Source organism: Fundulus heteroclitus, chromosome 2 (assembly GCF_011125445.2).
Source record: "Fundulus heteroclitus isolate FHET01 chromosome 2, MU-UCD_Fhet_4.1, whole genome shotgun sequence".
NCBI classification, from domain to species: Eukaryota; Metazoa; Chordata; class Actinopteri; order Cyprinodontiformes; family Fundulidae; genus Fundulus; species Fundulus heteroclitus.
This window is the reverse complement of record NC_046362.1, coordinates 21,439,806-21,450,577: the sequence shown is the minus strand read 5'-3', so window position 1 is coordinate 21,450,577 and position 10,772 is coordinate 21,439,806. Positions and strand designations below refer to the sequence as shown.

Genomic DNA, 10,772 nt, shown 5'->3' with positions numbered 1-10,772 from the left:
GTAGTGGTAAAACAACAGCAGCTGCGACAAAGTGCTGCACAGGGAGGGATGGTTACTGTATCGTTGAGCAGTTCTGTTAAGAAAAAAACATTTTGAGATTGAAATTGTGTTGATAAACTCTTTTTTTCACTGATGTTTAGATGAGAGCGCGAATACATTCAGCGCAAACATTTAAAATATGGCTGATCACAAATGTTTAGCGGCAAAGTTGCAGTATTTTATGTCGCTGCTGTTGAGCTTTTTTTTGATGAGAAAGTTATTTTTTTTTAAGAGCATCCGTTTTTAGTGAAGCAGTTACGGATTCATAGCTAAATAAACTGTGATGACTTTTTAAATAAGTTCATATTGCTAGTTTGCAGCTCACTCGGGCAGCAAGGGAGAGAGGAAGACTTCTAGCTGATGACATGAAGGATGAAAGGAATGCAGAACGTTGTTCTGTTTCATGCAGTTCTGCCCCAAGAGCTAATTTTCTACATGGAGGATTTAACCACAAGGTAAGGATCAAGATCTTTACTATACGCTGCTTTTGTGACGCTGAAAGTACTAACTGCTAATATAAGTAGCTGACGTGAGTTTAAAACTATAACTCCATCATCCTATTGTCTTTCTTTTTAAAATAATAGTCATCATTTAGGAAAACAAATAGTAGGAATAGTTTCACTGTGATGCTGCCTTTGGTCCCACAATAAACGATTAACGGTAAATAATCTAAAGTCAACGTCTCGATGCAATCAGTTGGGCTTCATAAGGCAGATCCTCTTTTGTTTACTAAATGACATTAAAAGCTGAATCTGACTGCAAGTATTTTAACTAAGATGGCCACATGTAACTAAATTTAAATCTGTCTTTATAACTGGATTTACTGGATTGACTTCTTTCTCTATGTATATTGTTCTTCTTTTATGTTTTTAAGGACTGTTTTATTGATGTTTGTTGTTTTAATCCGCCTGCCTCTGTGAGCCACTTTGAGGTTTGGTATCAAACATAAAGTGCATTACAAATAAAATGTGTTATTATTAATATTTGATTATATATTTTAATTTAAAACCCTAACCATAAAGGATTACAACCAAGCTCTGTATAAATATAAACACTTCAAACGGTAAAGCTAGAAATGTGTATCTTTGATGCTTCTTGTATTATTCTGTAGCTTCTCTGTAGAAATCAGATTCAGCTAAATGTGATATTAGCAGGTCAAAGGTTTATAAAAAAAAAAAAAGGTTGGTAATTGGCCATGAATTTCTGATCGGTGCATCTCTAATATTTATTAGATCTAAATATTAAACTCATATCAAACCACTAAGCAAAATTTAATGCCGTTTTGTTCTTCTATTGCTATAGTTGTGTTTTACTACCAAGGCTACACGGTACCTCTATGCATCAGAGCTGGGCTGAGGAGGAGACTGACAGACGTCCTCAGTAGGAGAGCTGTCTGCTGTGCCTCTAAACCAGGAGAGAGGACACACACAGGGGAAAGGGGAGGTTAGTAAAGCCAGAAAGACAAACAAGAGAGAAATGACAAATATTAAGTGATAGGAGGACAGACGATTGGGATATGAAAAAAAAGATTTGAGAAAAAAGAGGAAAAGAAATGCAGTGAGTTAGCAGTGACCGTCTCAAACAGAAATATAAATTGGCTATAGTTAAAAAAAAAAGCTTTGAAAGAGAGAAACCGAAATCCCATAAAGCGTGATGGGGGAAACATTAATAGCTGACAGAAATAGAAGCAAAAACCAAAGCTTGTGTTATGGGTGAGGGTTTGGACAAAGATGAAGAGGCCGAAGCTAAAGCCTCCTCGGGCCGTATGTGTGTGTCTCCTCACCCGCTCTTCCAGTTGATGATGTGCTGCGGGCTGCAGGGCGGTGTGGGCGTGGCCGGGTGCTCGCTGGACGGCGTCAGGCTCCTCTGGCTGTGAGGGGACGCAGCTGAAGGGGGAACTGACGGTTAGTCAAGCAACACCAATATAGGTGACAAAGAGGTGATGGGGGGTGGGGGGGGGTGGAATCCCAGCTATGCCTCACATGAGGGGCTGGTGGGGGATTCAGTGTGACAAATGCCTTTTGCCTCTGGGGTCAATTGGAGAAAAAAATCCCAGTTTCCTGTTTGTTTTACAGGACTATTTTCCTGTTTTCTTACATCTTTCAAACGTTAACACGTTTATAAGGTATTATCAGGTTTATGAAGGACGTTTAAAAAGTCTGGAAAAATGAATCAGCTTTTGTATTTAGGATTTTCTCTTCATTATACCTTATGTTTAACTTCTTAACTTCTATCACAATCATTTTCCCCAAGTATTTGGTAAACGTTTCCAAATTGTCCATCCCTAATTAATAGCACTATTAATAATGATTTCTTTATTATTATTTCAAAGGTGCAGCGTACACAAGAAACCATGTCAAAACTACACATAGGATACATAGGTCTTATATCTCTAGTGTTAGCCCTACATCACAACGTATCTTTAATTTCTATACTGATATGCCCACTGGAGTAAGAGACGCACTGACCCGATCGGATATCGGCGCCGATATTGACTAATTAGCTGAATCAGGTTTATCGGATGCATGATGTAGATTCATTCATTTCTGTTTTTTTTTTCCAGTTCTTTATTTGCAACGCAACATGGAGCAAGCGCCGGACCGAGCCAAGTCAGCTATTTGGAAACATTTCAAACATTACAACATTTCAAATGGCAACAAGGCCGACTGCAACACACAATATCTGCAACACAAACGAGTGGTGGTGCTAAAGTTTCCTCCAAAAGCAACATGATAAAGAGTACGCTGAGCTTTTTCTTTAACAATGTTTATGTCAAGCCTGATTCCTTCACTCACATGGCAAGGTATACGGTTCATCCATTTAACAGTAATATCAGGTCGGTATCGAGTATCGGCTGATACACTCAGCCCAGGTATCGGTATCGGATTAGATTGGAAAAAACTGAATCGGTGCATCTCTACACTGGAGTAAAAATAACATCAAGATATGCAACAATGAAAAGCATACCGTTTCAGATAAAGGTCATAAAAGAGTCCAAAGAAAAGTCTCAGTACCTGACCTCTGAGGGCAGCCCCAGAACTATTTATTTCCAGCTGTTAGTAGTCTACCTCATTGGCAGCAATAGAAATTTACTCTATACTAGACCGGGGTGATTGGATTCTAATAGCTGAGATAGTTAGTCTCCATCTAGATGAGATTTTGCAAGAAAGGACACAACCATATAATATATGGTAAATCTACTATTAAATCATTAAATTTCAATATATTCTTTAAACTGACTTTCCTCTCTTGAAACATAAACTGCACAGTCACTCATTCAAAGGAAATACAAATAAAGTCTGAATCTCTTTTAAATTGTAGAGAAAGAACAGGAAACGAGTCCTAACTGGTAGATTTAGTTTATATCACATACTGCATCGTGTTTGCTTGGCTTTAAATTCATCACTGAATAAAACTCTTTTTTTCTGTAATAGGAAACAGCTGACGGTCCGCTAACTCTGATATACGGAGTTTAATAAAAAAAAAAATTTAAAACATACCTGGTGAGCCCTTCGCAAGTGATCCAACTCTGCTCCCCCGTCCATGTCCCAGAGTGCCTTGCTGTGACCCGGTCTCAGACGACGTGGACCCTGAATGTGAGTGGCTTCTTTCTTTCAGGCTCCCCGATGACCTCTGGTACCAACAACGCAGCTCCTCCGACACCGCTGCCCTCCCCCCTCCGCCTCCGCCGCCGTCTCTCCCTAACGATGGAGTCCGTACGATCTGAGATCGAGACGGCGTGAGCCGGCCGCTTCCCTCTCCCCCCTCCTCTCCGCCCCAGGCCTCCTTGTAAAGTCCGCCGGCCGTGTAGGAGCTGGAGGTCTTGAACTGGGCCTTCACGCTGTAGTGACCCTCCTGGTCGCTCTCCAGGCTGCGCACCACCACACCGTTGGAGCTACCCTCCACATACAGAGGGTACTCCTTGATGCGGTACTGGGAGGAGGGCTGGCTCTGGCTGTGGAGGTAAACTCCGTGGTGCCCGCCTCCGATCCCACTTCCACCCGAGCCTCCAACCGTGCCGTTCTTAGCTGCCAGATTTGGCATAGAGCCTGAATTAGAGGAGCCCAGGTGACCAGCAGACCTGTTGAGAAAATATGGCGATGTTTTGCCTTTGTTTTTGAATAAATACTAATAAAAACTAAAGTCCCCACGAGTTTATCTCACTCCCTCACCTGTGCCTTTGCCGTTGTCTCTGCCTGGCTTTGGAGGGCGAGTCCTCTCCCAGCGTGGAGTAGTTCGGGTTGCTGCCCGGGGGTCCGCTGGAGGGGCAATAATGCTCTGAGCTGCTTTGGCTGGTGCAGGATGAACAGTCATCCAACGGGTCAGAACCGTTGGAGCCTCGTCCCGGGACGAGGAAAAAGTCGGGGCTGCCCAGGGTGTGCGGATGTGCATCGGGGTCGGACGCCAGCAGCTTGCCCTGGGACTCGAGGCTGGAGCTGCGGTTCCTAAAGTGCTGAGCGAGACTGTGCAGACGTGTGGGACTGATGTCCACTGACCTGTGAAACGAGCAACCACAAGAGGTCACAAACGACATTTAAATGGGCAGAGGTTCGCTTGTTTGGGGTCTTCGGTAGGCCGACTGACCTGGTGGAATGTACGTAATGCGGAGTTCTGGTTCTCAGGTCCGGCGTTGATGGCATGCTGGACTGAGAGTTCCAGTGAGGCGAGCTCCTGATCGGGCTGCTCTGAAGGGAGTTACTGCCCCCTGCTTCCGCACTGCCAGAACTCGGAAAACGCCTGTGACTGAGCAGAGGCGACAAGAAGTCATTTCTTTTCACACATGCCGTGCGGCTTCAACTTCTCTATAAATTTTACTCCTTTTAAAGACATTACTGTTTGTTTGAAATGGATTTGCACTTAAGATAAACAATTCAGTCCCCCGCAAGAGCAGGTTATTTCACAAAAAGCACATAATGCATTCTATTGGGATACTATGTTATAGAGCAACACGACACCAACACAAAGTGGAGCATAATTATGAAATGAAAGAAAGTACCCCCCGCCCCCCTGATGATGCAACCACAACTATGTTTCACCGTAACCATGTTTCCATAAATTTTTATGCGCATTTGAAGGTTGATGGAAACAACTAAATTTGAAATAACTCACTAAATCTCACAAAAAAGTGTGATTTTTGACTTTTCTGAAAAAGACCAAATGCGTTAAAGAAGAAATGGAAACACGTTTGTCTGATCAGCTCTGACGTCGCAAACATTTACCCCACATGACTGATCAGCTGTTTCTGCTGCCGCCGTCTTCCCGAACGTTCCCATAACGCTCGAAAACAGGGCCGAAAGCAACGACAGGTACGTGTGGAACCGATGAAGAGACGCGGACATTTCTTAGTCTCATCCGTGAGAAACGAAACATTCATTAAAGCCTCGCTCCATTACTGATCTGTGGTCCGTGCTCGTTTACGACCTCTATTTCCTGTTCATTAAAGCCGTGCTTTACATCAACGTACGATGACATTATGCTGTGTGTCGCCTGGTTAATTCGCTACAAAGCTGGAGATGGAAACACGTCTGAGTCACATTTTAAAAGTTGGGTCAAAAATCACACGAGAATCAGAAGGAAACACGACTGGTGAGGATGTCGTTCAGGGTGATATATTTCCTCTCAACAAATCAATTACTGGTAGACCAAAAAGTTCAACTTTGGTCTCATCTGACCAGAGTATGTAGCTCACCACCGTCAGCGTGTGAATGTGAGCATGAATCTGTAAATTATTGAATGTAGTGTAATGCGCTTTGGGGTCCTCAGGACTTGACAAAGCGCTATATAAGTACAGGTCATTTACCATTTTACCCTTTTCCACACATTTGCTTCATCCTAAAAGACACCAGGACTTTCTATGGCTTTCTTTCAACAACGGCTCTCTTCTTCACCACCCTTTAATTAAGGTTAAAATCGTGGAGTCCGCCACTAAAATTTATCTTGTCAGTAAACTATTCCACCTGAGCGGCTGGCCTCTGTATATCCTCCTGAGCTACCATGCCTGTCCTGGGAGTTTAGGTGCACGGCATTGTTTTGGTAGCTTTGGAGCTGTGCTATACTCTTTCCATCTTTCAACGATGGACTGATGGTTGTTCTGTCAGGAGGTTAAAAGCTTGGGTATGGTGTGGTTTTACCTTCCACAAGTTTCCTCCTGACACATCTGCTATGTTCCTTGGTCTTTGTGATGCTGTTTGTTCACCGATGTTTTCTAACAACCCTCTGAGGCTTTCAGCCGATCTTATTTAAGGTTATCAGAGTAAGGCGCAATAAATATAATTGCCCATAAGGCATGTGATTTTTTTTACTTGTTAAAAACATTGATACTATTTTGTACTTCACAATTATGCACCACTTTGTGTTGATCTACCACATAAAACTCTACTAAAATGCATTGAAGCTATAGAAGTAACTTGAGTAAGTGTTAAAAAAAAAAAAAAAGGTCAGAAAAGCGAGAATACCTCGAGTGGGAAGAGCGCTTCTTTGCTTTTTCGTAGGGCTCATCCAGTGACGATTCGCTCCACATCTTGGGTTTGATGGGAGATTTATCATAGTCAGAGCGAGTGTAGTGCATGTGTCGCAGTCCATCCAGGGACTGCGGGGGAGGAGGCCGGCTGTGAGAGGGGGGTCGCGGAGGGAGGCCTTTATGAGGCGACGCTACAGGAGAGAAGGTCGGGGTACCTGTAACCTGAGAATCATCTGAAATGAAAAGAAGAGGGGTAAAAACTCTAGGAAATATTATTATGTAACATGAAAGCCAAACATTTATGTAGACAAGTTAAGAAAAGATATATAAAGATTTTACCATCATCCAAGACCAGTGCATCAGACAATGAACTGTCTTCAGAACAAATATTGGCTTCTAAAGGAGAGAAAAAAACAGAAAAAAAATGTAAGTTATATTTATTGTCAGTGTCCGAGCAGTACATACAAATAATTATACTGTTGATGGAAGAAATAAAGAAATAAAGCTCAGAGTGTGGGTAAGAATGGCTCCAAGCTCCAGTAAGGACTATATAGGTGTGGTGGATAAATTCAAAGATGCACAGAGAAAATGGCAAGAGATTGTAAAATGCAAATTGATTATTATTATTATTATTAAGTTGAGGTTTGTCTGTTCAATAACCGGAAGGATTTTACTCCATTTGTAGATTTTGAGTGATGCAGAGCTAGAGAGCCAGCTCTGTAACTCGGACTGGTGCATCTCCAGAGAGATCGGTACCTTCTATGATAAGTGACGCCCTCTGAGTGGGCTTCTTGCCAGAGCGGACCCGGTACTCGTTGATAGAGTTCTCGATTTCCTGGAGCTTCTTAAGTGCATTCAGATAAGAGGTTTTCCTCTGCTTCTTCAGCTTCTTGCTGCTCACGTGAGGATCGCTGGCGAGCCGCCGGGCCGCCTCTGTAATCTGCGACTGAATGGCAAACTCCCGCTCCAAACGCTCAAGCTCCTCCTCCTGGCATAAACACACACACACACATACACACACACACAAGTGCACACTTTATATAAAAAAAATGTATTCCTTCAATGTTTTAGCAACAGAGACAATTGAAAAAAATCCAAAGACAACAAGTCTGAGCTTCTAGACACAAAGTCATACTGACTCTCCCACGCACCGATATGTCCGTGCCAGTAAAAACACACCGCGGAAGTCATTTATCTGCGCTGTAGCCGCACTTTTTCTCACCACATGATAGTCTCTATTAAGAGCCACTGTTCCCCAATAATAACACCCCGGCATCAATCTATCCACTCCTACACAGCAGCTCTCGGGAGACCTGTGGAGCGGGGCAGGTTTGCCAAAGAAAACACATTGCAAACAGCAAATAAATAAATACCAGAGCATGCATGCATACATGCAAGCTCTGAATCGCACAGCGCTGTGTGGTAAATGGGAAAGAGTGTAAAATCAGCACACATATGATTTCAGTTGCTTCAGCCTAGACAGGATGATGATGTATTAATCCTTCGGTTCTCTTAATATTAGACTGCGTGAGTTCTGAAGAACCCATCTCACTTACAGCGGCTTTGCAGCACCGCTAGACCAGCTTCTATTTCTGTGTGCACAGTTTGAGGTGCTTAGTGTAAAATTATGACATAGCTTTCTGCTTGGAAGGCAGTTTTCGTGATACCGTGTCCCTGGATTCTTTTCAAAGGACACAACCTCAGTGAAACACACATTCAGGCCAAACACAATCCTACTATCACCACTTCCTGCGGTTAAAATGAAGTCAGACTATATTTAGAAGCTCGGCTCTGTTGGAAAAAAAAAAAAAAAAAAAAAAAAAACTACCCGTGGCACAACACTGCAAAAACAGACCTTAAAATAAGTAAACGTTCTTAAGATTTGGGTTTTTGTCCTTGATTTGAGCAGGTAAATGATGAAATCTGCCAATGGAATGAGCATTTTGACCCCTAAAATAAGATAATTAGACATCCTGCACTTGAAATAAGACGATGGAGATGAGTTGTTCCTATTTTAAGAGCTAAAATCTTATTCCATTGGCAAATCATCTTATTTACCTGCTCAAATCAAGGACAGATACACAAATTTTACTTATTTTTAGTTCAGTTTTTGCAGTGAAAAAGGAAGCAAAAGAAAAAAAGAGTTAAACTTCTTCTAGGTGCAAGATGTTTCAGATTATGAGCTTTTCTGGGAACAAACTTCAACATTAGTGTTAAATGCTGTGTATTTGTTTCAACTGTATGATCTCGTGTTTTTGTTACACTTGCATGGATAAGAGGACACTCAGGACTATAGAGAAAAGGTGCTGGTAAGGTGGGAACTGGGAACTGGGGCCATTACCTCGCCCTTTGGTAAGATTTTCTGCTCATCCAGTTTGAAGGCAGTGCCAATCTTCCGCCTCACCGTGGGCGGTTCCTCTCCGGGATCCAGAGGATATTCCTTCGGAAGTTTTCCTGTCAGCTCCTGCAAAACGACCAGGGTAATAAAGTTTAAAACCGTATTCAAGGAAGTATTTAAGTTTCCAAAAATATCTGGCAGTTCTGTGACCGGTTCTTTTCCCTCTCACCGCTTCTCTGATGCAGATGCTCTTGAGTTCCTCCAGTCTCTGCCGCAGGGTTTCCTCCAGAGCTTCCTGCCGAGCTCTCAGTGCTGCCAGCATGTCCTTCTTAGCAGTTTGGGAGCTGTCGGATTCCTGAGAGCCTGCGAGGTGCAGACGACACAAAAACGTAAGGCCGGGAGCCGGGAGCGCTCTCGTCAGGCCCGATTAGCGAAGGGGGAGCTGCGTGTGCACCTGCCGCTGCCGCAGGATGTTTACAAGGAAGCGAGTGGAACGTGTTGATAAGGAAGCTTGAGTTTTAGAGCGGTGTTTGTGCGAGCATGCCAGTGTTTAGAGAAAAGGGCAGCTTAGGACAAAGCCGGTGACGCACTTCTCCAAGGCCCGGAGACGGTGCCAGTTTTCCTTTTTTTTTTTTTTTTTTTTTTGTACTATGCCACGTTGTAAACAACACAAACATACACGCCAGAGACCCGGTTCCTTTCTGTTGTTTTCTCACTGACCTACGGTGGTTCACAGCGTGGCTGAAACAATACAAAGTAACCGATCCTGAAGATGTTTTGTTATAAAAAAAAAAAACACACACACACAAAAAACTAAAAATCTGACTGCTATAAAATTAATAATTTTAAGGTCTAATTGGTAATCACTGTAGTTTATCGTGCCACAATCTAATGTGTCAGCGTTTCTTTCATGTTGCCACTGCCATGCACTGCTGCAGAGTTACTGTGTTTTGGAACCCTGTTCTCTTGCATGACCCAAAGTTTTTATACATACAGTATTAAATTTAAGAATACTTTACTAAACAAAGACCAACATGAATAACTTAAACACTAAAAGTAACCTGTGCAAGCTGGACAGACTTACATCATCTATCTCCCCCCCACTCTTTGACAATGAGCACAACCTATTTTTTGAGCTTTTAATGATTCTTTATGTTATCTCCTATTCTGTTAATGACTGTATCAGTTTTTTGCAAGGGCTGTAAAGGTGTTCTTGAGTTTCTTTTTAAAATCTGAAATGAAAAAAATGGCTTTCTGGAATCTATAAGGGCGTTTTCCTTTCAACTCTAATTTTAGCCGAAATACTCACCTTCCTGTCTCATTCATTACTTGTTTAGCACAGATAAGCATTGTTTTAAAGGCAATGGCAAATATGTACTCATGCTGCCGCCCTTTCATTCTCTCACCCCCCCCCCCCTAAATTTAGAGGAGCCAGGGGCCTCTGGAGGATGAGTCTGTGGCACGAGGGTGGGAGTGGTACTCCATACATACTGAAAGACCCAGGGTGGGGTGCTTGTACAGTATATGCGTGAGAACATTCAACAGAGAATGAGTCTTCCTTTCCCAGTGACAGCTGCTTCTGTCGCTCCAAACTTCCTCGCTGCCAATGCCAACACATGCACATAGAGTCTCGTATTGTTTTTTTTTTCTCCTGCAGTGTTTGTCAGATCTTGCCCCTTTTTTTTTCTCCACCAGCACACTCAAACACACACACCCCTCACACCGACCTGAGGAGAGCAGACTGCCGCTGCTGCCGCTGATGATCTTGCCCTTGCTGCCCATGTTCGCCAGTTTGGAGGTCTTTAAAGTTCCTGTTTCTGTGAGATCTATTGCGATCTCGCTCAGACTCCGCGCAGCATGGATCTTTGACTGTAAAGATAACAAAATAGAAACGTTTACAAATACAGTCGCATCTTAACAAATTCATTATCATTA

At 42.8% G+C, this 10,772-nt stretch overlaps 1 protein-coding gene across 11 annotated transcripts in view; it reads right to left on the bottom strand.

Annotated features, from left to right (window-relative positions):
- Nucleotides 1–10,772, bottom strand: part of frmd4a (FERM domain containing 4A) — a 131,871-nt gene that overhangs the window by 4,176 nt on the left and 116,923 nt on the right. For 9 of the 11 annotated variants that reach the window (XM_036150548.1, XM_036150550.1, XM_036150527.1 and 6 more), the window contains exons 14-23: nt 10,565–10,706; nt 9,067–9,200; nt 8,841–8,963; nt 7,256–7,487; nt 6,839–6,895; nt 6,495–6,732; nt 4,624–4,782; nt 4,212–4,535; nt 3,540–4,120; nt 1,823–1,925 (exon numbers count right to left, since the gene is read on the bottom strand). In XM_036150548.1, coding sequence (XP_036006441.1) covers nt 1,823–1,925; nt 3,540–4,120; nt 4,212–4,535; nt 4,624–4,782; nt 6,495–6,732; nt 6,839–6,895; nt 7,256–7,487; nt 8,841–8,963; nt 9,067–9,200; nt 10,565–10,706 — 2,093 coding nt within the window. Of the gene's footprint in view, nt 1–1,371; nt 1,444–1,822; nt 1,926–3,539; nt 4,121–4,211; nt 4,536–4,623; nt 4,783–6,494; nt 6,733–6,838; nt 6,896–7,255; nt 7,488–8,840; nt 8,964–9,066; nt 9,201–10,564; nt 10,707–10,772 lie in introns of all 11 variants that reach the window. The other 2 variants (XM_036150559.1, XM_036150530.1) reach the window with 1 other exon arrangement.